Here is a 24,952-nt window from a genome sequence, read left to right as displayed (position 1 = left end):
CCCTGCCCAACTGATACCAAGTACTCAAGAAATACCACCAATAAAAAGCCCAGAAAGACAAGGTTACATCGGGGAGCACCTGCCGTGCGGGCCGTGCCAGGAACCGCCAGGGACCAACAGGAACCACCAGGATATGAGATATAATTTGCCTGGAGGAAACGCCAGGAACGCGCCGGATACATTAGCGGCGTTGCCAAGAGGCGCCGTCAATCTCATCTCGACTGGACCGTTCAGGGTGTCGTGAGTCGTGACAAACCTCAAGCAGGTCGGAAACGCAAGGGCTCGTCCCTAGTATTGCCAGGGCGTAAGCATTACTGAGGACCTACGCTAGTCCTTGGTGCAAATACAGGTGAAGAAAGGATTCCGCAACACCAAGGCATTGATGCGAGGTTGTGCCAACACCGCTGCGCCGCAGGAGGCGACAGTTGGCAGTGTGGCGCTAGATGTGTGTGGTCCGTGGTCCGGATTCTCGAGCCAACAAGCGAGATTAGATGTGATATGGCTGCATGAAACGTGCCTTGACCTGCATGCCATGCCCACTGATCATTGGGTTCCGCACCGTTGGGTCTTGCGCTATTCTCTCCCTGCTCTTCCTGTTGGCTTGGGGGACAAATGCCCAGCCCTGAGTCTCAGGACTAGCTGGGTAGCGGCTGGGCAAGTTCATCTCCCTGACTCATGAGCTGTCGGCCGTCCCTGGGGTCACAATGGCTTTGATTGCCCACTACTTTAGCGCCTCTGGGCAATTTGCTGATGAGACCGAGACCGGGTTTGCATTGAGCAATCCATCTAGCTAGAAAGTCCCTAACTGCCCTAGGCAATCCCGGCTTCTCTGGCGTCAACCACACTACCCTTTACTGCACCGTTCCTATTCCTACATCGTTCCTGCGCCATCTCTGCAGGTTCCCATGACCTTTTCTTATCCAGCTAGCTTGCAGCTGAGGCATGCACTAAGGTGAGGCCGACCAGCATGAATCACAATCTCATTTCCCTGCCTGGAGGCTAATGCCTTTGTACGAGACTAGGATGCTTCGGAAGACATTGAATGTAACCCTCTCAGCCTCTTCATGGACTCGTGAATTAAGTGCCTGGCTCGGCTTGCCTTTTTGAGCAAATGAAGGATGCCACATGCACAGTGTGAGAGCACGGATCATGTGGTATCCGAGCCGGTACTCCGTACTATATCGACAGACTTACCAATTCAACCTGTGGGAGATCAGGTATAAAGCCGTCGCCCAGGCTCCCGTTCTCTGTTGGGTTGTTCTCAATAGTGCATACTCTCTCTATTCTTTCAAATGATCAAACCTTCCTCTCGAGTGGCTGGCCTTCTGGCCCTCACCCTCGCCCTTAGTAGCGTAGAAGGCCGGCCAGCCTTCTATGTGAAAGATGCGACCCCCAGTCTGCCATCCGACCCCAACACCATCTCGACCTGCACCTGGTGGTGGGACAATGTCGACGGGGAAATTGCATGCGAGGACATGCCCTTTGAATGGGGGATCACCATGGAGGACTTCCTCCTGTGGGTTAGTACCACGCATGCATAATGACCCGGCTCAGCTCTCACTGACCCCAATCGACTCCCCTAGAACCCCTCCATCACTGCCGACTGCGGCAACTACCTGACCGGACAGTCTTACTGCGTCGAAGCCCCTGCCGGCGGCAGCGAGCCTCCCCCAACCACCACCACAACCACTCCCACAGAGCCAGAGCCCACCGGCGGCAACGGCGTCGAGACACCCCTCCCAACCCAGCCGGGCATGGTCGACAACTGCAATGCCTTTTACTACGTCGAGGCCGGCAACTCGTGCGTCTCCATCGCAGCACTCAACGACATCACCACCGCGCAGCTCATCGAATGGAACCCCTCCGTTGGCTCCAACTGCGCAGGCCTCTGGGCCGAAGTCTACGTCTGCGTAGGGTTGATCGGCGGTCCCACCCCCGGACCTACTCCAACGACAACCACCACCACCGCACCAGGCAACGGCATCCCCACGCCAACCCCCACCCAACCCGGCATGATCGACAACTGCAACGCCTTCTACCTCGTCGAAGCCGGCGACTCGTGCGCCGCAATCGCCGCCGAGCACAACATCTCGCAGACCCAATTCCGCAACTGGAACCCCTCCGTAGGCACCGACTGCGGGGGCCTCTGGGCAGACGTGTACGTCTGCGTCGGTGTCCTCGGTAGTACCCCTGCGCCAACAACCACAACCACAACCACAGCCCCAGGCCCAACCACACCCCCCAATGGAATCGAGACCCCGCTCCCAACCCAACCAGGCATGGTCTCCAACTGCGACGCCTTCCACCTCGTGCAGCAGGGCGAAACCTGCGCCTCCATCTCCGCCCGCTACGGAATCACCCAAGCCCAATTCATAACCTGGAACCCTACGGTTGGAGCCAGCTGCACGGGGATCTGGGCGGACGCCTACGTCTGCGTTAGTATAATCGGGCACGCACCAAACCCAACAACTACAACCACCACCGCCCCACCGGCTACTACGACAGGAGCCGGTCTCTCCCCCACGCAATCAGGGATAGTCAACACCTGCACAGCGTTCTACCGCGCGACTAACGGCGACACGTGCCAGTCAATCGCGCAGCAGAAATACCCCTACATCAACTCGATCCCGCTCTTCACGCGCTGGAACCCGGCTGTCGGGAGTAATTGCAATAACCTGCTGCCGGGGTACTACTACTGCGTGGCCACGGAACTGCACCAGCCCATGCCGGGGATTATTGATTCGTGCCGGCGATACTACCAGGTGAAAGCGGGGGATAGCTGCTGGGCGATCCAGGAGCAGTACGGGATGACGGCGGCGCAGTTTAACCGGTGGAATCCGTTGGTTGGGAGTGACTGTGGGAGTCTGTGGGTGCGGTATTTTGTTTGTGTGGCTGTTTGAGATTGTATGATAGATGATTTATACTAAGTTCCACCCTTCTGATTGGCTGGACAGAAAAAAGCTTAGCTAGCGGAAGGAATCCACCAAATCCACCAACTAGTTTAGTATAGAAGCTATAGAAGCCACCAGGTGCACGGACCTTGGGGTTGATCATTGATCGACAAATAGTGGACGCTGCTCGGCTGTACTAACTATGACGCAGCATATAGAAATAGGCTTCACATCATCGAGGGAAATGAGGTGCATTTTGTTAATTAAATACAGGGCCTGGGCAGTGTCCGTGCCACATCTGGCTATACAGCGATACTATAATATGAACTTGATGCACACCAATCCGATCATCCTCAAGCTGCGCTCACTAGATAGACTAACGGCGGAGGTCCATTCTCACCATCCCTTCCCTCTCGGCCACCGGCGGATTCAAGATGTCGTTCGCGATCTTCTCTGCGAGCATGTCTAAACCCTGTCAGTGTCTTTAATCTGGACGGCGGTGGCAAACTTACAGCAGCTAGAGTGGGGATGTCCAGGCGGAAGGAATGGAAAAGAGCTCGCGTCAACAACTCTTAGGCCCCGAACGCCAAAAACACGAGCTTGACTATCGACAACAGCCATGGGGTCATCTGCTGTACCCATCTTACAGGTGCAAGATGGATGCCACAAGCTCATAGCATTCTCTCGGATGTACTCAAGAATCTGTTCGTTGGTCTGAACCTGCTCGCCTGGAAAGAATTCTGGTCCAATGACAACTGGATTCATTCCCCTGCTAGCAAACGTCTGGCGAATGCGTTTGAAAATGGCAACGGCGACCTCCTGATCGGACTGGGTCGTGAGAAGTCCCAGATCAATCACCGGAGGATCCCACATTTCCGGAGACGCCAGGGTAATACTGCCACGAGAGGTTGAGGCAATAACGACGCCCATAATGGAAGCATATTGATAGCCGTCCCTTGGCTGGTCCAGAATGATGTTTGAAACATTGCCGTAATGAAGGCCTGCCGCTATGTACTGTGGGGGTAGATCAGTAAAGGCACGATACATACAGATACCTAAGCAAAGCCACTTGCCTCAATCTCCGGCCAGTCCGCTGGAAATGCAGACAGATTTTGCTGTGTTTCCGAAGAGAATTCAGCTCGTAAGTCATCAGGAACCTTTTCCCATCCCAGAAAGTCCCCAAGCGGATTCGTAAGAGGCCCCTCAGCCTGCTTCGCCCAGCGTGCATACTGAGATGCTAGGTACACGGGATCGGTCGCAATCCTGGTGAACGTCTCGAGTTTGACACGGTAACTAGGTCCAAACCAGGGATGATCCATCAGATTCTGGCAACTCCAGGGAGCTCAGAAATCACAGGGATTCCAAATTGCGACAGCTGCTGCCGAGGCCCAACACCAGAGACCATCAGCAACTGGGGCGACTGGAAGGCACCGGCGGATACGATGACCTCTCTAGTAACTTCCAACACCCTTGTTTGGGTAACTTCAGGAGTTTCAATCTCGACACCGGTCGCGTAGTTGTGCCTGTCGAAAATCACCCGTCTCGCGAGAGTGGCTTGATAAACGGTGAGAGACGGGGGATATGGCTTGTCTAGGAAAGAAGCCGCGGAGCTGCTCCGATGTTGGTTGTCAGGACGAATTGTTGAAGAACAATACTGATAGCCATTGATTTCGCCGCTGTTGAAGTCTGTTGACTCGGGCAATCCAATGTCATCCATGCCGCGCTCCATCCAGGATGAGAAGGTCTGAGCGTAGTTCGCGTAGGACACCTGTAGCGGACCGCCAGCGACATCAAAGGCGCTTGCATTAAACTCGACTGTTGCATTTGGGGCTCTCTCCTCCATGTTCGGCGGGGTGAATTCGACACTTCGCTGGTAGAAGGGGAAGATGTTGTCAAACGCGTAACTCGAATCGTTGACGGCCTCTGCCCACAGATCCAGAGACTGTCGACTGGGACTGTGCCTTCTGTTAGAGCTCCTTTCGTTAAGACTCTGATTGGGGGAATCAGACCGTTGGTAAACCATGGCATTGAAGGCCGATCTAAACAAACAATCTCATCAGTAAACTCCCAATAGGGCGGCTATGCCATAGAAAACAACTTACGTCCCCCCCAAACATTTTCCTCGAGTAAGATGGACTCGTCGTCCATTCAAACCGGCCAGAGGCTCGGTGACAAACCCCCATTCGGCGGGAAAGTGCGTGCCGGGTTTGGATCCGATGGGAATTCCAGCTGCACCGGGGGTCTTTGCCAGCGGGTAGACGGCTTCATAGCGTGTACCAGCTTCAATCAAGGCCACGCGGTACTCAGCCTCTGCCAGACGAACGGCGAGCGGGAGACCTGAAGTGCCTCCACCCACGACAATGTAGTCGAAGATTTGGGAGGTGGCTCGGGAGGCTACCAGGAGCACAAGAAAGAGGCAGGAGGCCAATGCCATCATGTTTGCTCGGAGATAAGGGCTTAATAGGCTCAAGAGAATGATCGAGCAACGGCAAAGCTGTCGGGAGTTGAGGTAAAGTCGGAGATTCTGCTCCCTCGAGGCGTCGAGAAGGTGAGGGTGAAGCCTGAAAGGAAGGTACGCTGTGTGGAGATTTAAGGAAGGAACTATAAGGTTGTCTTGGGTGGTGTGTATGAATATCTTCATTGTGTATATGCTGGTTGAGAAAGTGAGATCTCTTACTACCATTAGGTACCTACTACTAGCCGTCCGTCCATTCCCCAACCCACTTCCTAACCCACTCCCCCTGTATCCCAGACACAGCTCTTAGCTTCCCGCTCTGTACTGCTGTCAGCCGCGTATCAAAAACACTCCTGCTCACACTACCCTTCTCTGCATCCGCCGCAAGGCCAGCAAAGAAATCCAGCAGTTTCGCCGCAGGGTTCCTCTTGAGCTTGATCTCAAGCTCACAGCCATCGTCTGTATTCTCCAGGTCCTCTCGCACGAGCTGGATCCAGTCTCGTAGTGGGACGATGGCGATCTCCCTATTTTTGCTCTCGCCATTAGCCGACTTCGAAAGAACATCAGCAAGAATAGATCTTATACTCTCCCAGGAAACAGGGGAGAGGTTGAGCGGGTGGTAGACTTCAACCGTGTCTTTTCTCCCATTCTCCCTCTCCCTCTCCCTCTCCATCTCATCGTGGCTGTAACTGTGCCTGCTAAGCGCCAGCTCAACCAAAACCCCGGCCAACGCATCAACAGGAACCCAGTCAACTCTCTCTGTCCCTTCTGCAGCCAAATCCTCAGGTAACACACCAAGATACGCAGAGCTCAGAACAAGGCTGGGGAACCACTCGGATCTTGGCCATAGCCCCGGGGCGTGTACTGCGCCTGCGATTTGACCCACTCGTGCAATGGCAAAGGATGAGTGCGAATTACCGGATTGACTTTGAATCAGGGCGGCGTGGGATAGGAGGTGTTCGGCGATGTATTTGCTGTTTGCATAGCCTGTGGCGGCTGCGGTTGGTATTTGGAGCATTGTTTCGGGGATTGGATTGGGTAAAACTATAGAATCTGAATGGGCGCTTGCAACGGATGAAATTGACGAGATGAAGAAGAGTCGAGGGAATTTTGATGCCGCTAGGGCGAAGTTGATTAGATTTACCACGCCCTGCAGGCTTGGTTGGAAGGACTGCAGGGAGAGATTGAAGTTTACTGGCCATGCGTTGTGGATTATTAGGGTTGTTTCTGATCTGAGTTTTGCCAGGGTAGCTGGTGCGAGACCGAGATCTGGCGTTGAGAGGTCGGAATGCCAGAAACTGACGCGGGGGGAAGGGAGGGGGGTAGTAAGGCTGTAGAGTTTGCTTTTCTCTTGCTGCGTGGCGAGGACGATATCGCTGGGAGAACGGTTTAGGCAGTGGATGTGCCTGATCGAGGGGGTTTGAAGGAGGGTGGAAAGGAGGTAAGTTCCTAGGGTTCCGGTTGAGCCAGTGAGGAGGACGGTGTGTCTTTCTGTGGTGGGTGAGTTTAAGGTCGCATTGGATAGGTTTGGCTGAACTTGAGGAACATGAATACGGTCTTTCAGATGTCGGAGTAGGGTGTCTCGTTCTTGGAGATCAATCTCTGCAGCTGTATCGATGGACTTCTGGCCATTATGACAGCGGAGGATAGCCCGTGTCAGCTCTGATATAGATGGATGCTGATAGATGATTGACACCGCCACTTGCGGTACGTCCAACCCCTGAGCTAGTACTCGTACTGCAGTCATAGCCTGCAACGAGTCAAGCCCTAGGTGGAAGAGGTTATCCGTCTCACCGAGCTCGATCTTCCAGCCGGTCACAGTTATCAAGGCCTGACGAATATATCCAGCAATCACCCCTAGATCATCGACATCACCCGGGCCAGCTGGGTATTCGCCATGAACACGGGCAGTAGCCTCAGCGCTGACATACAACGCATTGAGCTCTTCCGCGTACGACGCCAGCGTTCCCGTCCGCTGGATAGTCCCTTTTCCAGCTCTCAACATTGGTTTATCTGGATTGGTAAAGAGAATATGCGACTTCTGGACGCGAGCGTGGGCAAAGCACTGCGCGTTTGCTTCTTCAACGCTCGGCCAGATCTTCTCTACCGCAGCAGCCCGATCATTCTCACTCAATGGCGGTTTAATAAGCTCGACGAGTAGAGCAGCCTGGAACCGCTGCGCCCCAGCCACAAGAACGCCCGTGACATTCGCACTCGAAGAGCCTACGTGCTGCTCCATAGAAACAGGGTTTGTCTTCTCGCCATTCAAAGAGACAATCACGTCGTCTGTCCTGGAGCTATATCGCCAGAGGTCTGTCCGTTTGGGATCAGGATGGCGAATCCAAAGATCTTTTGTATAATACTCCGTCGCCTCAGGAAACATACGCAAGCTGAAGACCGGAGTATGAGAATCTCTCTCTGCAGTGCGGACCCATACAAGCTCGTATTCGGTCTCAGTCACAGCTCGATACTCAACACCTAGAGAGGGATGAAACTTGACGTAGGACCAGTCCGTCACGAGATCATGGTCTGGGTAATGAATCTGCGTGGGGAATCCCTGTTCAGACGCCCCGTATTGATTCACTAGCCGGATTCTAGGCGCGATTATGTCTCCGACAGCCTGCGGCAGATCACCTCCGCCGTAGAAGATAAAATTGAGATGCTTGCTGCAGTAGTTTAGAAGCTCTGGGGCTTGAGATAGATCTTTCAGCAAAGATGGAGGGACGAATGCGGCGTTGATTGGCGTCTGCTTCATGGCGTCTACTAGGCCTTCTGCAGTTGGGAGACCAACGGATGTTGGAAGGATGGACGTGAATTCGAGAGCAAGAGCGCATGTAATCAGTATTGCCACTCCGCCTGCCTGTATATGGTTTCCATTAGATGAGAGTCGGCGTTGATTACAGATGCCACAGAATAGAACGTCTTAGGTGGACTTACATGAAACGGAGGCAGCGCAACAAACATTCTCTTCTCCCTCGTCCAACTACATCTGTTCTCTCCTCCCTCGGGGGGATCCAAGAGAAGCATTGCCATATGCTTTTGCATGTAGTCGTGAATCCAGAAGATCGTCTTTGGGATACCTGTAGACCCCGACGTGTGTCTATTTGAGCATCGAGGTTAACAGAGTACAAGTACACCAACTTTTTTCCATTTTAAATCACACCGTCATTGAGATGCTATAATGATGATGGCCACTTACAGCACAACAAATGTCTCCCGCGCCAACTCGTCGATACTCCTTCCAAACTCAAAGTGCGGATACGTCCTCTCCAGCAACTCCTCCATACTAGGAACCTCATACGCATTCACTCCATTATTCTCGACAATCGCAATGACGAAGGGGGGCCGTGGTGCAGTAACAAGCATCCTCTTCGAGCCCACGACCTGAAACAGACTCGCATGCGCGGCTGGACTATTCCGGGGTGATGTACAGAATACCTATGTTGATGAGTACCCGAGATCAGCAACCAGCAAAAGCAACGGGTCAACAACATTAGCTCGGAAGTTAGATCTCAAGCATACAGTATAGCCAGCCTTCACAGCCGCAACAATCAAGCCCGGATACCGCAGGTCATTCAGCCCAATATATGGCAGAATTTCTGTGCCGTTTCCAGGACCCAGGGTGCGAATCAACCACCAGGCAAGACCGTTGATGACGTTGGCGTAGTCGCGAAACGTGACTTGGACGAAGCCATGGCTGTAGGATGTGGGTGACCGGGGGTATTCGGCGTAGATGGCATTGGGTTTTGAGTGGGCGAGGTGGTCGATGAAGGTTGGGAGGGGTGTGGAGGAGGGATCAAGAGACATGGCGTTGAATAGACTGGTAGTTAGTCAATCAGTCCAGTGACTGGGTACTAATGGCTTTCAGGCGCGTGAAGCTGCATCAGCGACAGCAACTACTGATTCATAAATAGACTCCATGCTGCTTTACCTTCTCTCACCTACAAAACTATCATTGTCCATGTACTACCTTGCTCTGACCACCTTGTCATCAAAATCTTGCCATTCCTGCATCGACCTTGCCATGCTTGCATCGCAAGCACCACCTTGCTGCCGCCACATCCTACCACCTCGCTTCGAATACAAAACTAAATAATCTAGATAAAGTTATTTTTCGGGTCGAGCTAAAGAAATGGAATGATGAAAGCAGTCATTATGCGAAGGGTCGGAAGCGGTCGTAGCGTCTGGGGTAAGTTTATATATAGTTACAGTAATCGTCAGCACATTGAACACAGTCTGAATCTCCACTCGAGAAGACACCCAGTTTGATTCAGGGAATCGAAACGTATTACAAGCAGAGCGATGAATTCAGATCATCGCGAACTCGCAATATATTGACAACTTTCATACCAGGCAATATATTTATGTATGAACAGCAATACACGGTCTCGATGTTGAGACCAAGATACAAACAAAGGCAATTGACAACGCCGGCTAATGACTCCCAAGAAAAATGAATCTTGACAGGACAGGACAGGACAGGAACAGGACAAATGCAAGTATTAGGAAGAGATATATCACAGCAGAACCTTTTATACAAAGCACAGATTCATCGAGCGGAAATGACGTAAAGAGGCGCTAAATGTAATCGAAATCGACTGATTCGTCATGATACTCAGGAATTTGGATTCACGTCCCAGCGAAGTGAGTAGATCATAGGTTGCCAGAGAGCACAGCTTCGGTGGCTATAGTTGGGTTAGCAAAGAACAGAATGCGCGAATACAGGACAGGGTAGCTTACCAGAATTGATGTATGGACGCTTGGCGTCGAGGCTCACTCCGAACCGTCGCTCAAGCTCTTGCTTGATGCTCTTCTTCGTGACGGCCATCAAATCAGCTGTGCGGAGAATGTCGCGGATCTCGGAAAGAATGGCGTCGTCGCTGGGTAGGTGGGCAATGTCTTCCATTTCCATGTCCATGTGACGACTCATCATATCAGAAGGTGCCAAGGACATGCGAGAAGTGTAGCGAGGAAGGTCAAGTTGAGACATCGGCCTTGAACCAGGAATGCCGTACTCGGACTGCGCTGCATGGTACTTGGTGCCGTAGGAGATACCGGAAATTTCTGACCGGTCATCACGCGAGGTTTGTGCCTCCCAGAGTTCGGCCTGGTACTCTTCCCATCTCTTCTTGGGAATCGAAGCAGGGTCGAACTTGCCTTCGTCGGAGATGACGATTTTGCGACCCTTCTCTCCGGTGATGACACGCGTGTTACCCCAGGAGAAATCGTCCATGTGCCAGAATGAGTAGAGAGGAAGTGCCAAAGAGTAAACAGGCATCGCCAGGATGTAGATGATCATCCATCCGATCATTTCCCACTTTCGGCGAACAAGGAAAATAATAGCCTGCAAACCGTAGATGGCCGCGAGGAGGAGGAAAGAAGTCCAAGGAATAGTCGACGAGTCCTGAACGAGCCATACAATTAAATAGACAATATAGGCGATGGTGACAGGCATGATGATGGTACCGATGAGATCAATGAAGATGACAAATCTCATACTGAAGCAGCAGAAACCACACAGTTGTTGAAGTGGAATCAGCTCAACGAGATTGTGAACAGTGGAGTTGATCCAGCGACGGCGTTGAGAGAGGAACACAGCCCAGCTTTCTGGCGCAATGGTCCACGCCTGTGCCCGGAATATGTACTTGGTCTTGAACTTGGGGTGGTGCTTCAATAGAAGGGTGGTAAGGTAGCGATCCTCACCCAAGTGCAGCAAGTTCTTCATATGCAGCGTGTCAACGCGGATCTGAGAGTATGCTTCCACAACTTCCTTGCTGACGAAGAGCGGTTTGCCGGTCTCGGCAGATCGAATGCGGTACATGGTGAAACAACCAGGCAAACAGGTGACTGAACCGAAAAGACTCTCGAAAGCCTTGGTCAGGTTGTGGGAGATGTAGTACTCGTAGACTTGGATCATGGTGACGGCAGAAGTTTTGGCGTTCGTTAAAGAGGTTTCTCCGCAAACACCGATGATCCGGGTGTCATTGAGACATGACGAGACCATGCGTGTAGCAGCATCCTGCGCAACAACCGTGTCTGCATCGACTTGCAGAATGAACTCGTAGAATGTGGGATTGACGCCGATAATGTTGCGTATCTGGTGATGCATTTCGAGCTCCATAGGACTCATCGGAAGGTTGTAATGCACGCGGTTCAGGAATCGCATCAGGACCATTTGGGAGTCACGCTTGCCACGGTTACCAGGTCGCGAAACCTCCGACGGCTTTCCAACCTTGACGACAACGAGGAAAGGAACGATATGGCCTTGGACCTCGTACAGACCAGAATAGATCTTACCCATGTTGTGCTGCTTCATTCCCTCACCCAGACTCTCGAAACTGAGCGGCTCTGGGTCCACGGATTCCGGAACACCCAAAATGTCAAGAACAATGCGAGGGGTAGGACGGTCGTTGCCTTGGCCAATAATCATACCGTCACAAATGATAACCAGAAGCTTGCGCTTATCGTCATATCGCATGCGGGCCATGGAATCGATAGCACGACGCAGGGATTCCTCATCTTCGGTGTAAGCTGGAACTTGACAGATAATGAACTTATCAAGGTTCTCCGGCAGATTCTTCTTTCCGAATTGCAGAGCCGCAATGAATTTGAACAAGACGACGGAAACAATGAGAACCGAGAGTGCAAGGATGAAGTACCGCGCAAATTGACACTGAGTGGAGTTTCGGGTATCAACACGACCGACAATAAAGAGATTGTTTAGGCAGTCCATCATATCTTTTCGCATCTTAGGAGTATACGGGAGGCGCTCCCAGTATTTCGTTACGTCTTGGCCAGACTTTTGCTGGAAGAGGTCCACAGTCAATCCATCCATGAAGTCGGTATCAACATTCGTAGGATCATCCGCGCCCTCAACATCTTGGATGCGTCGGCCGCCACTGACATATGCTGTCAGGTCGTAGACATTTCCGTCAATGCTTGCAATGTATTGAGATTTTTCGGCCAGCGTTTTCATGTATTGGGAGCTGTAACCAATCCAGCCCTTGTAGTAGTTCGCTTTGAGATATCTCATTTGCTCGGTATACCAGTCTTTGCGGTAATCGCCGGTGAAATACCGGAAGTCGTGGTACACAGAGTTCGAGTCACCGGCGCTGGCAGAAGGAAGAGAGCCGGAAAAGTTTGTCGTCTTGTAGTCGAGCAGAACCCTTTCATCTACAGAGCCACTCTTGCCGAGACATAGAGCTGAGACTTGTACAGGGAAAAGTGCAGTCGAATCGATACCGGCGTACTTTTCTAGGGCCGAGTCCGGAATGATACCGGGGTAATGAGCAGGAATAAAATCTCCGAGATTGAGAACCATGCCGCGGATAGAGGTGTAAGCACTGTGACCATCTTCGCCGTCGTGTGAAGACAGCTCCGCAGCGGAGAAGACGTGTTGAGTTGGACAGATGAGCATGGGAAATCCGACAATAATGAAAATGGCAATACCGCAAAGCAGCCAGATGAGAAGATTAATCGCAAACTTCTCACGCCAGGCAACCTGGACATCCTTGCGCTTCATCCTACCAATGTACTTGATGGCAAAATTGGGAATATAAAAGGTCAGCAACCATACAAGCGCCATCCAGCGCTTTCGACTGCCGGAAACGGGCACCTCGTCGACCTCTTCCATTTGTTTCTCATTGCCCTTTTCGAGCATTTGTTCTCTTGTTTCCAGGTTACGGAACATGTCGCCCGAGTTAAAGGCAGACATCCCAGCGTCAGATCTCCCATCGAAATCACGACTGGCGTTGGATCCTTGCTTCGAATCACTTCCATAGATATACGCACCGGGAGTGTGGTCAGCAGGATCAAGAAGTCGGACTTTAGAGTCTGCGTAAGTCGCAGTTCGAGGGTGGAGTAGGCCGTCGCCGCCGTCTTCTTCGGGACCAAAGGAGGGAATGACACGCTCTCCAACCTTGGCAAGGTCTGCCCAGCAACGCTCGCTGAGGAAGACACCTGTGCTGCCGACTCGAGCTTCATTACCCGGCCAGCGTTTCTCGTCCAGGACCACTTCAGCCTTCTCCTTGTCACTGCCGACAACAACATTACCGATCTCTGCGAGTCCGAGGAACTCAGCAAAGGGGAGAAAGACGCTAAAATCGGCGTTCCGGAGTCGCTGACTGATCTCGGCAATTCCCAGTGTTTGAACTTGAGCTCTGACACACTTGCTGTCGAACTGATTCGCGATACGCCGATCGTTAGGCTTCAGGCAGAAGACAAAGTATGGGTTCAAATTGTTGGAGCTCAGGCACTTGTTGACAATGTCAAGAGATGAGAGGAACTGTCCGGCTGCACCTTGCATGCCACCAATGAGCATTCCGCTCTTTCTCTTTGATGAGTTTTTGGCCGAACTACCTGTTTGGCTTTCGGACTCATACGGATCCTCGGCAACAGCAGCGTCGAAGGTGAGGCGAGAAGGAGGGGTAGCTTTCCGCCGAGCCATACTCGGCATGCGCAGAGGCTTCGAGCTAACTTGAGCCTGCATAATCGCGGTCTTCTCCTTGGGGTGAGTCACCGTCTGCAGGGCCTCCTGGCCAAAGAGTTCTCTGATGAAATCGCTGCGAGAGGACTTCATGACGTTCATCAAATCACCAGAAATGACCTCTCCGTTCTCCTCAAGCAGTCCGGTGATGGAATAATCCACCTCTCCTGCGAAATGTTTCACAGTAAACGACGAGCGAGCAGTTTGTGAAACCACGCCATAGCTCGACCCAGAGCTACCAGCGTTGATGGCAGGATTCTTGTTCTCGAACCGCCTCCGTACAGCTTCAATAAATTGAGTATCTGTTCGTCCGCGACGTGTTTGATCATCCAGAATGCTCAGTAAGCCATTTCCTTGTTTGAGCAATCCTCGCACGGCATCGGTGTTATCGAAGTAGCTTGTAGCTGGCACGGCAACCTCTTCGCGTTCCAACATGTCAGCTTTGCGGTCGAAGAACGAGCGGAGACAGAAGTTATACAGCGATTCGATGGCGGCGTTGTTCAAAAGCTGATCAAGTGTAGAGCCGGTAGAACAAGCCTGGGCGAAACCCGGGAAGTCGACGATCGACACTGTGTTGACAACGCTATCTTCAGCGGCACAAATCCTCTGGTTAACATTCTCGATCACGTAGGCGACTAGAAGAGAATAAAGGATACGCGAAAGTTCATCCGCGTTCTGTCGTGCGCCTTTCGCATCAAGCATAACAGTCACACGCTCTCGGTGGATGGTCTTGGTCCGATAACCAAGACTAGCCTCAAGTTCCCCAAGACCCAGACCGAGGAATGCAGCGATAATGGAAAGGACGTCCTTATTTTTTACAACAGTGACTGTCTCGCCACCTTCATGCGAGTATCCTCCGGATTCCTCTGCACCGGTCATGGTCGCTTGACCACTGCCAAACTCAAGTTGACCGATGTGAAGGATAGCAGCCAGAATCTGACAAATTTCAGCGATTTCACTGCGCGGAAACTCCAACTTCCGCAGGGCTGTCTTGAAATGCTGGAAACCGTCCGCGTCGTTGATTCCGACTTTAAGCTGTGTTGGGTGGCCTAGATATCTCCATCGCTTGTGGTCCGTCGATGAGAGTCTGCCGCCGGTGGTTGTGACATGGATAGCATTGTCCAAGCCCAAGTGGGTCTTTTCAGCAGCACTTGTTCCAGCAAGTAGGTAGTAAAGGACGTGAAAGCTCCGTTCGCCTGTTGGGACAGAAGCAATCCGACTCCTTTCCAGCCTGTGGTCGATGACCTTGCCACCGATCAGGGTCGGGTTTGCAGAAGAGGAGCCATCATACTGTAGCTCCAGGAACAACCCCGCTTTGGAGGCAGTGGGCGTTGTTAGTGACTTGGTAGTGGTCAGAGTGTCGAAGAGGAAGGCGGCGTATGAGAGTTTTGACGACAGAGGAGTAGAGGAAAAGGAGAGGAATGACGAGAGAAGGTGTGAGCGAAGAGTCGTCTTTCCAGCACCGCTCTCGCCTCTGTTGGTCGGAATTAGAAATGTTTACTATCAAGCAAGAGGTCGTACTCACAGAAACACAATTGCTTGGTTTTCACCCCGAGCACCGAGGCGGGTGAAAGCTCTTCGAGCCAGGTCTTCTGCCTCACCCATGGCACTGCCTTCCTTCGCGCCATCAGGGCCCTTTGAGGACGAAGTGTAATTGTTGAGACTGATCAAGGCATGCGAAGAAAGTCGCGCGGTCGGAAGACCGACATGGAATCTAGCAAAGGGTTAGCTAGCTTAGTACAGCACGAGTTCAAGTCCTCATACCTGCTGGCAAGATGCGCGGTAAGGTGGGTATCGGATTGTAAATGCGCAGGTAGCGAGGGGAGGGAGGATTGCACATGAGACGGGGTATGTCCCGCCGGCGAAGGCCCAACCATGGCCACAACGTTAAAGCTCAACCCAGAAGGGTTATATAATCGTGTTGAAGAGTCCGCGTCCAGGCTAAGCAAGTAATCTCGATTCGAATGGGAGGAGAAAGTTGTAGAGCGAGCGTAGGCCTCCGAATCGTGGGTGTGTCAGGTTCCTAATGACCGAGGCAAGTGTTCATGTCCTGCAAATCGACGATGATCAAATGAGGTGACACGAAACGTGCGAAAGCGATTCGAGGTTTGGAAGACGGTTGGAATGGAACAAATTCGAGCAGCTGTTGCCGGAAGTCGCGGCGTGAGGGAACAGAACGAGCGATCGTGGGAGCACAAAGGCAATGCGGCAGATCGAACGAGAGACGATTGAAAGAGAGAAGATTAGGATTAGTAGATAGGAGCGGGTAGGAGCGAACAGAAGCGAACAGTTCAAAGTAAGCGACAGAAGCAATATGGATTCAGCAAGATGGAGGGTGAAGCTGAAGCAGTGAAGACGAAGAAAAGACAAAAGCAACAGAAGCCGAACAACAATCAGCGGCGGTTCCAATCTTCTCTTGTCTGGAGTCTGGGATGACCTGTGATAAAGTCCGGTGACAAGCGCCGTACAAGCGTATTTTATTTCTGAGAAAACACAACAACCAGAGCGGGCCCGACCTGAAATCCCTGCCAAATCAGCTGAGCTGCTGAGGCCAAATAACATTCCTATATTGAGTACCCCTGCTGCTGTTCCAGGTTTACTACTTGATATTCATCATTATTTGACCCTTCTTTGATCCTCGGCTAGCTTGGAGTGTGCCCTAGCTACTCCGTTAGGCACTCTCCCCTGAATATGATGCAAACAAATGATTTTTTGGCCGGTCCCTGTGTGCTGGAGCCGTGGTTGTCCTCCGAATGGAAGAACCAGCTGGACCCTTCGTTCAGGGTTGGTCGCCTCGGAGCACAGGTTCTTAAAATAGGCTGGAGTAAATTTGCAAATCAGTTTGATATATGATACCAGGCTAGTCCGCAATGAAGAATGTGAGACAGAGATTTGGTCCAATCGGCCCCCCCAATATAGCGTCAATCATTCAACGCCACGCAGACGGGAATCTGAAATAGGGGCTGGACTCTAGCTTCCCCTTTTTCGTCCTGGAACAGACAGACGGAATCAGGATTCGAGAATGACTTTCTGAGGGGTTTTCATCATCATGATATTGATCAGCGTTCACAGTTGAACCCCAGTTTTGCTGACAGCATTCGCGGTGGGTTCAGAGGGAGAAAAGAAAATTATTGGATTATCGCAGACAATTGAGGGGAAGGTTAAGCTCTTCCGATGCGAAAGGGAAAGTGGATGACTGATCCATCAGCAATCATCTACCTATCAGACTATTGAAATTTTCAATGCATCAGGGCTTGGCCAACTTAAGGCTAGTGTGGCCGAATATAAATAACATCGAGGCGTCCAAGATCTGTCTGTCAGTGTCAGTGATTGTGACCGTGTCCACCTGAAGTGGCCCTAAAGATACTGTTCTAGTATGATCTAGAAGAAGCGAAAGAATAGCATCAAGTGTGGCGATCCGAAGAGATCGATTGGTGCTGGGTGAGACAACATCCGAGACACTCTGCGTGTTGTGCCAGTTATTTTAGGGTCCAATCTGGAACCTGGGTGGGAACCGCGCCTCAGGCTCCCCAGCCGAGCCTCTTCTAGCTTGCGGTTGGTATGCCTCAACAGTAGTCAACATCAGTTTCTTCTGTCTATCCACGAGGCATAGCCTGTTGTGATATATCGAGTACTCCGTAGTGAATGCTGAACGGGCTGAATAAAACTCTGTATCAAAATGAGGCAACGCAAATGTTACGGATTCGAATTATAACTACTGATTCTCCAGGACGACTATTTGGACTTTTGGCGTGCTAGGGTACGGTAATTTTCGAAACCGAATACCGTCAGAGTCGCCCAAACAACGGCGGCGGGATCGAATCACCTCCGCTCGCTGCATCACAAGCGATCGCTCTCTGCCTCTCTTTTCCTCGCCTCTTCTGTTTTGCTCCCTCTTTGTTTTGTGTCTCCTGCTCCATATTTGCTTCTTGTCGTGTGCTTCCTTCTTGTTCTGTTCTTCGTACTCCCTCGCCTCGTCGAAGAATCCCCTTATTCCTCATAATACTAATTCGAGCCCTCCGACATTGTTTCAACCACGACATTCGTTCTCAACGCTCGCTTGACCACCGAAGAACCGAAGACCAGCATCTCAATTCGATCGCGTTCAATCATTCAAATACCAAAAACACTGTCGCTGCCGGATATCTGCGCTGAACAGTTTTCGCGGCCATCTACCAGCAACCGAGCACTCGATCTCTCCCAACAGTCCACGAGCCGCGTTCATCCCATCTCATGCATTGATTCTCTCCCAACAATCGCTCGCTTCATTCCTCGGGGTTGTCCCCGGATTTTGTGGCAATTATAACCGATCTTGATTTCGACAGAACCCGATCATCATGTCGAACCGTTTTTCTGTCTACTCGACCCAGTCTGCTGGCCTGTCGGGTGCCCGACCATCGAATCAAGTCTCAACCACAAGCTTGCTGAATGCCCTTCATGCACACTACACATCGGGTCTATCATATCAACTAGACGCAGGATCAAGTCTTGTCGTCAACTCTTGGCTTACTGCTGCTAGTGCAGGCCCGGACGGACACATCGGAGGCACATTAGACCGTGAGCTAGCAACAAGGGCTTGGGAGCATGCTCGGCGAAGAGCAGAAGATGGATGCATTGTTCTCTGGTTTGTTTCTCTGCAGATAACAAGATCTTATGCTGACTGGCTGTAGCTCAACTCACCAATCGACCCCCTCCATCTTCGAACCTTTTCTGACTGTGCTCCCACTTTCAACTCCAAGCGTTACATTCACAGCTCTGTCGGCCTTGAATCCCTTCCTACGCGCCGTAACATCCTTCAGCCCATCGTACTCCCTCTACTCCGCTTTTTCAGCTAACTTCACTTTCACCCTCAAAGGCGACTTGGTGGCTCTCACCTTGGCCTTGTCAACTTCGGGCATCAATGTCCGCAAAGGCTTGCTGGATATTCCGACAGAGCCTGGATATCGTGCGTTCGATGTTTTCTACTATCTCCTTACATCGTCGTCCACCCAAGCCGAACGGGAGTTTTTGGCGCTGAAAGAACCATCCGCGTATGCTTTGTTAAATAAGTCGGGAACGTACTCTCCTCCTTCATATATTCCGACCGCCGATGACGCCGCTGCTGCAGAAGACTTTAGGGCCGCCCTAAAAGCCATCGGCATCAAAGGTGCATCCCTGCGAAACCTTCTATCGGTGCTTGCGGGCCTCTTGAAGCTCGGTAACGCTGCTGGATTCCTCGTAGACCAGGAGGAGCTCGAGGAGACGTGCGAAGAAGTTGGAGATCTACTTGGCGTGGATCCTGAGATTCTTCTACACAAATGTGCCACCGATGAGCGGGAGCTTCTTATTACAGGGATTTATGAGGCCCTCGTTGACTGGGTAATCGGCAAAGCGAATGAGGCCATTTCCAGCGAGCTTCAGGAGCTCAGCGCTAATGGATCAGGCGGACAGTGGAGTGATGATGACACTGTCAGCATTGCCGTGGTGGATATCCCCCGGCCTGCCTTTGGAAAGGCTGTCGCCCTTCGAAACGTATTTGATGACAACGTCGGTATCAATGCAGAGATGAAAGAGGATGGCGTTCCCGCGCCTCCTGTTGGACAAGCTATTACAGCTGAGATGGCGGCTGCGGCAGAACAATTTGCGCCGGATCTCGGACTCAACACAGACCCTGCCAGAGAGTATGAACTGGACAAGAGACAGGGTGTTTTGGAGAAGATCGGAATCGACCTTGAGGTAGACTCGTTCCTGCGGCAGATCCTGACTCCGGTTGAGAATCAAGGCATTGCGGTTGGGAAAAAGGGTCGATTCGATCTTGCCAGTACTCTCGGTAGCAGCAGAGTCTGGCATCATATCTCCGTCCACCCGAGTGACGATCTTCCCGAGACTCTCAACCCTGCTTTGCCGACAGCTGCCTGGTCTGCCGGCGTTGTTTCTCGACAAATTCGCGAATGGCGGCTAGCAGAATGGGCCAACCGCCGCCTGAAGCAATTCGATTTCACCGCCGACTTCGATGTTGATGAGTTTGTCAGCCGCTATGCTCGACTAGGCTGTGCCGACGGCAGAGATGGCGTCGAAAGTTGGTTGATGCAGCGAGGTTGGACGAACGGTGATGCCTTTGTTGGACACCAGAGGATCTGGATGCGAGAGAACGCCTGGTGGGAAGCGGAGACAATGATCGACCTTAAACCTGACGAGCCGCCATCCCAGCATTCCTATAATTTCAGCAACAGCATGCTCGACCCTAATTATATAAGCACACCCATGGCGGAGTCAACGAGTCTACTAGGTGGCAGCCGGGATAACCTCCTACGACAAAGTACTATGGCACCTAGCATGATTGCCAAATCTGTCGCTCCCAGTGTCCATCCTACAACGAACATGGTCGGCGACTATGGTCTCGGAAACAAGGGTGACGATAAGAAGTGGGACAACATCTACTATGACGGCGACCCCGAGCATGGTAAACACATTGAGAAAAGCGAAATTACTCTCGGTCGTCGACTCTGGACGGGCTTTGTATGGGCCCTTACCTTTTGGATCCCGTCCTTCGTTTTACAATACATTGGGCGGATGAAGCGTCCCGATGTGCGAATGGCGTGGCGAGAAAAGGTCATTCTCGTGATCTTGATTCTCCTCTTCAACGGCATCGTTTGTTTCTATATTATCGCTTTTGGTGATCTTCTTTGCCCGAACAAGGACAAGGCTTGGAATGAAAGGGAAGTAAGCTGGCACTCGACCTCTAGCAACTTCTATGTCAGCATCCATGGGTGGGTCTACGATATCACCAAATTTGCAAAAGTTACACACGGCGATGTGCGGCCTGAAGCCACGCCTGAATATATGTTACCATTGGCAGGCATGAATTTAGACGCCTACTTCCCGCCTCCTTTGACTCGAATGTGTGGGGCTTATGTGGATGACGAGGTAATTGCTCTTCAGAACAACGATACTGCCGCCACCCAGGAACAGCCCCTTGCCCTTCACACGGTTGGACGTCTAGCTCCGACAGGCAGCGCACTGCGTGAATACACTTGGTATGAGGAAAAATTCCTCCCAAAGATCAAAGAATACCAGAAAGGAAAACTTGTTTGGACAAGGGGTACTGTCAAGAAACAAGCAGAGAATAGCGACCAACGGAAATGGGTCATTGCGCACAACAAAGTCTATGACTTTACGGATTACTTCTACACGGTAGACCGGTTTGAGGGCAATGATGAGTACAAGTGGCTCCCCGAGGAGATTACGACACTCGTGAAGGACCACCCTGGTGAAGATGTCTCGGACAAGTGGCCGCTAGAATCGCGGACATTCAGCACAGCCCAGCCCTGTCTTGATTACGTCTTTTATAAGGGCGAAACAGATTTCCGTGAGAGCGCCAGGTGCACAGTCAACAACTGGATTCTGCTGGCGTTTACTATTCTCATTTGCGCGGTCATCCTGATCAAGTTCTTTGCAGCTCTACAGCTTGGATCTAAGCGTCGCCCTGCGCCACAGGACAAGTTCGTCATTTGCATGGTTCCTGCGTATACTGAAGGCGAGGATTCGCTGCGTAAAGGCCTCGACTCGCTCACTGCTCTCCAGTACGATAACAAGCGCAAGCTTATCTTTGTGATTTGTGATGGTATGATTGTTGGTGGTGGTAACGATCGCCCAACTCCAAAGATCGTTCTGGACATTCTTGGTGTTGACCCCAAGATTGACCCTCCTGCGCTACCTGTCAAATGTATCGGTCAAGGCAGCGATCAGCTGAACTACGGCAAGGTTTACTCTGGTTTGTATGAATACGAAGGCAACGTTGTGCCTTACGTGGTCGTTGTCAAGGTCGGCAAGGAGTCTGAGCAGAGCAAATCCAAGCCCGGTAACAGAGGTAAACGTGACTCTCAAGTCATGCTCCTCAATTTCCTCAACCGTGTACACCACCGAGCTCCAATGTCTCCTCTTGAATTGGAAATCTTCCACCAGATCAATAACGTCATTGGTGTCGACCCAGAACTTTACGAATACTGTCTCATGGTTGATGCCGATACGAGTGTGCGCGAGGATTCTCTCAACCGTCTTGTAGCCGCGTGCGCCAACGATGCTCGCATCGCCGGTATCTGTGGTGAGACCAGTCTTCAGAACGAGGAGCGAAGTTGGTGGACCATGATTCAGGTTTACGAATATTACATTTCGCATCATTTGGCAAAGGCTTTTGAGTCGTTGTTCGGCAGTGTTACGTGTCTTCCTGGATGGTGAGTCTTTTCTGCGGTTTTATTTATATTTGTGCTAACAGCTGCAGTTTTTGTATGTATCGCCTGCGCACAGCTGATCGTGGTCGCCCCTTGATTATTTCGGACAAGGTGCTCGAAGAGTATGCGGACATCAACGTCGACACCCTCCACAAGAAGAACCTGCTCTCCCTTGGTGAAGATCGTTATCTTACCACCCTGATGACCAAACACTTCCCTAGCATGTCATACAAGTTCATTCCCGATGCCTACGCTAGCACGGCAGCGCCTGAGACATGGTCGGTCCTTTTGTCGCAGCGACGTCGGTGGATCAACTCAACTGTCCATAACTTGGTAGAGTTGGCGGCCTTGAAGGACCTTTGCGGCTTCTGTTGTTTCAGTATGCGCTTCGTCGTGATGGTTGATCTGCTAGGAACACTTATCCTTCCTGCAACCTGCGTTTACCTCGGATACTTGATCTACCTGATTGCCAGCGATACCGGTCCATTCCCAATGATCTCCATTATCATGTTGGCTGGTGTGTACGGTCTTCAGGCAATTATTTTCATTGTCAAGCGACAGTGGCAGCATATCGGATGGATGATTATCTACCTGTGTGCCTACCCCATCTACAGTTTCGTTCTTCCGTTGTACTCTTTCTGGAAGCAGGACGACTTCAGTTGGGGAAACACCCGCGTTGTCATTGGAGAGAAGGGCTCACAGCGTGTCGTTGCGGTGGAGGACGAGCCATTTGACCCCCGCAGTATCCCACTTCAGCGCTGGGACGACTACGCTCTCGCCAACAACCTTCCAGGCCGCCGCGGTGACTACGCTGTCAGCCAAGAAAAGGGCTACTTTGGCGCCCGCTACATGGATGACACGGCGATGGAAATGGATGACATGCACTCGCAGTACTCCTCTGTCAAGCCCGCGTCGACAATCTTGACTGGCTTCCCCGGTCAAGGCCGTCACTCGTACATACCCCCGCAATCTCCAGCTGCTTTCGGTGGAAACACCCCTGGCAACCGAAACTCGCACTTTTCCACACTCTCTCGATACACGGACCAGCCACTGCAAGGGAACAACATACAGGCGCGGCACATGTCCATGGGTAACCTCAGCCAGCTGGAGAGCAGTGCCATGACCACCCGACACAGCGTCAACATGATGCAGAGCACGGACAACCTCCTCAGCATTCCAAATCGGAGCTCGCGCAGCCCAGTCGGCGGCTTGAACTCTCGACCTGCCAGTGCCTTTGACTTCCGCGGACAAGGCATGAACGGGCCTGATGAAGCTTCAATCACCGAGGCTATCCGTGGCTGTCTCTCAGAAGTTGACCTCGACACGGTGACCAAGAAGCAGGGTATGTCTGACTCGAATCCTTGGTTGGAAACAACAAAGCTAACATACAGTAGTTCGCGCCCTTGTCGAGCAACGTCTCCAGACCACCCTCGTCGGCGACAAGCGAGCCTTCCTCGACCGCCAGATTGACAACGAGCTCGCCAATATGTGATTTACTACCGCTAATCTTCTAACCAAAGGAAATTGATCTTAAGTTGTGTGTTTGTGCAGATATTGATATTTCGGAGGCAACAAGCCGGGGACAAGCAAGGCAGGCGAGGCATACATGGCATGGCGTTTGGGATCTTTTCTACTTGTATCTCGAATCTGGAAATGTATTTATCAGCGATGCAAATACCTCACAATGTTAATAACTATCTTTACTATGCTATAATTATTTATATTTGTCCCCGCAGGTTCCCACTTCACATTAGCACAACAAATCGAGTAGTTACGGTCTCATCTACTCATCTAATGAGAAGCTCATATCTATCAGAATGTTGCCCTGGCGTGTGCCATAGTGTAGCCTCACAATTGTCAGCGTCCCTAACTAGTTAACTAAAGCGGCAACAACCAAACAATCCCGCATGCGGGGTAGCATAGCATGCGGTCAAGGCAACCACACCCTCTTGACAGCACCGATATCTTCTTTCCATCCCGTTCACTCGTGGCACCGATGAAACAAACCCAATCCGCCATTTTTCTCATCTTCAACCTACCCACTCCACCTCGAAATGCCACCACCACCACCACCACCACCACCTCTCCCCCTCCACCAACCCCTCTCCTCCCCCACAACCACAGCCTCAACCTCAACCTCCACCTCCCACCCCGAAACCTCCTCCCTCTCCTCCCCCTCCACCCAATCCCACTCGCAATCCCAATCCCAATCCGACGCCGAAAAACAAGCAACCTCCGCCTTCACCGCCTCCCTACACTCCCTGGGAACAAACTACACCTCCGCCCTCGTCGACCGCGCCCAAAACCTGCACCAGAATGCCTCCGCGCTCAAGGCCCAGGAACACCAGCTGCAGAAGACAACAGAGGCATTAGGCAAATTGAATAACGAGTTTGAGGGGCTGGCAAAGGATGCACGGAAGGGGTTGAAGGAGATTGGCGACGTGCAGAATTGGGCGGAGATTATTGAGAGGGAGCTTTTGGTTGTGGAGAGTGTTGTTGGGCGGTTGGAGGAGGAGGATGAGGAGGATAGGGAGAGGGAGAGAGAGAGGAGGGATGGGGGTGGGGATTTGTATGGGGATTCGGATATGGAGCGGGAGGGGGAGAGGGAGGGGGTGAGGGGTAGTGGGGAGGAGGTGGGTAATGGGGATTTGAATGGGGTTGTGAAGGTTGGCGGAGAGGATGGTAAAGGGAAAGGGAAGGATAAGGGGAAGGGGAAGGAGACGGCGCAGAAGAAGGGGTGGTTTGGGTGGTGGTGATTTCTTTGGTTTAGGATGGATGGCTTATATTGCTATGGATCTACGATGATGATTATGATATGACTGATGAGCTACGACTGGTAATGAAGATATGTGAGTTATTGTTAATGCTATTCTGGAGTCTATGCCGTGCATATATACCGTGTCCAAGCACT

The 24,952-nt window shown here is 51.8% G+C and overlaps 6 protein-coding genes across 6 annotated transcripts; 3 read left to right on the top strand and 3 right to left on the bottom strand.

The window, feature by feature from the left end:
* Positions 1-1,292: 1,292 nt before the first annotated feature.
* BJY04DRAFT_224793 (uncharacterized protein) lies at positions 1,293-2,900 on the top strand (the record flags this gene model as incomplete). The annotated part of the gene is made up of 2 exons (XM_073718067.1): positions 1,293-1,520; positions 1,584-2,900. The coding sequence occupies 2 exons, from the start codon at positions 1,293-1,295 to the stop codon at positions 2,898-2,900; spliced, it is 1,545 nt and encodes a 514-aa protein (XP_073564501.1).
* A 328-nt stretch (positions 2,901-3,228) lies between these two features.
* On the bottom strand, positions 3,229-5,328 carry BJY04DRAFT_225757 (GMC family oxidoreductase; the record flags this gene model as incomplete). The annotated part of the gene is made up of 5 exons (XM_073718265.1): positions 3,229-3,356; positions 3,404-3,905; positions 3,965-4,165; positions 4,225-4,846; positions 4,994-5,328. The coding sequence occupies 5 exons, from the start codon at positions 5,326-5,328 to the stop codon at positions 3,268-3,270; spliced, it is 1,749 nt and encodes a 582-aa protein (XP_073564500.1). The 3' UTR covers positions 3,229-3,267.
* A 259-nt stretch (positions 5,329-5,587) lies between these two features.
* Positions 5,588-9,153, bottom strand: BJY04DRAFT_224790 (acetyl-CoA synthetase-like protein; the record flags this gene model as incomplete). The annotated part of the gene is made up of 4 exons (XM_073718066.1): positions 5,588-8,206; positions 8,284-8,446; positions 8,546-8,784; positions 8,869-9,153. The coding sequence occupies 4 exons, from the start codon at positions 9,151-9,153 to the stop codon at positions 5,588-5,590; spliced, it is 3,306 nt and encodes a 1,101-aa protein (XP_073564499.1).
* Positions 9,154-9,720: 567 nt separating this feature from the next.
* On the bottom strand, positions 9,721-15,803 carry chsE (chitin synthase class Va). Its single transcript, XM_073708047.1, has 4 exons — positions 15,596-15,803; positions 15,357-15,545; positions 10,087-15,305; positions 9,721-10,031 (listed from the first exon to the last, which is right to left on the bottom strand). Exons 1-4 carry the CDS (start codon positions 15,706-15,708, stop codon positions 10,000-10,002), a joined length of 5,553 nt encoding a protein of 1,850 aa, XP_073564498.1. The 5' UTR covers positions 15,709-15,803; the 3' UTR covers positions 9,721-9,999.
* A 2,218-nt stretch (positions 15,804-18,021) lies between these two features.
* On the top strand, positions 18,022-23,774 carry csmB (putative chitin synthase). The gene is made up of 4 exons (XM_073708049.1): positions 18,022-18,455; positions 18,502-22,044; positions 22,092-23,383; positions 23,436-23,774. Exons 1-4 carry the CDS (start codon positions 18,169-18,171, stop codon positions 23,531-23,533), a joined length of 5,220 nt encoding a protein of 1,739 aa, XP_073564497.1. The 5' UTR covers positions 18,022-18,168; the 3' UTR covers positions 23,534-23,774.
* Positions 23,775-23,999: 225 nt separating this feature from the next.
* BJY04DRAFT_10646 (uncharacterized protein) lies at positions 24,000-24,937 on the top strand. Its single transcript, XM_073708046.1, has one exon. The coding sequence runs from the start codon at positions 24,096-24,098 to the stop codon at positions 24,795-24,797; it is 702 nt and encodes a 233-aa protein (XP_073564496.1). The 5' UTR covers positions 24,000-24,095; the 3' UTR covers positions 24,798-24,937.
* The last annotated feature ends 15 nt before the right edge of the window (positions 24,938-24,952 follow it).

The sequence above is a fragment of the Aspergillus karnatakaensis genome (genome assembly GCF_047715665.1).
Source record: "Aspergillus karnatakaensis strain CBS 102800 unplaced genomic scaffold BJY04scaffold_100, whole genome shotgun sequence".
Lineage (NCBI taxonomy): Eukaryota > Fungi > Ascomycota > Eurotiomycetes > Eurotiales > Aspergillaceae > Aspergillus > Aspergillus karnatakaensis.
This window is presented reverse-complemented; position numbering and strand designations above follow the sequence as displayed.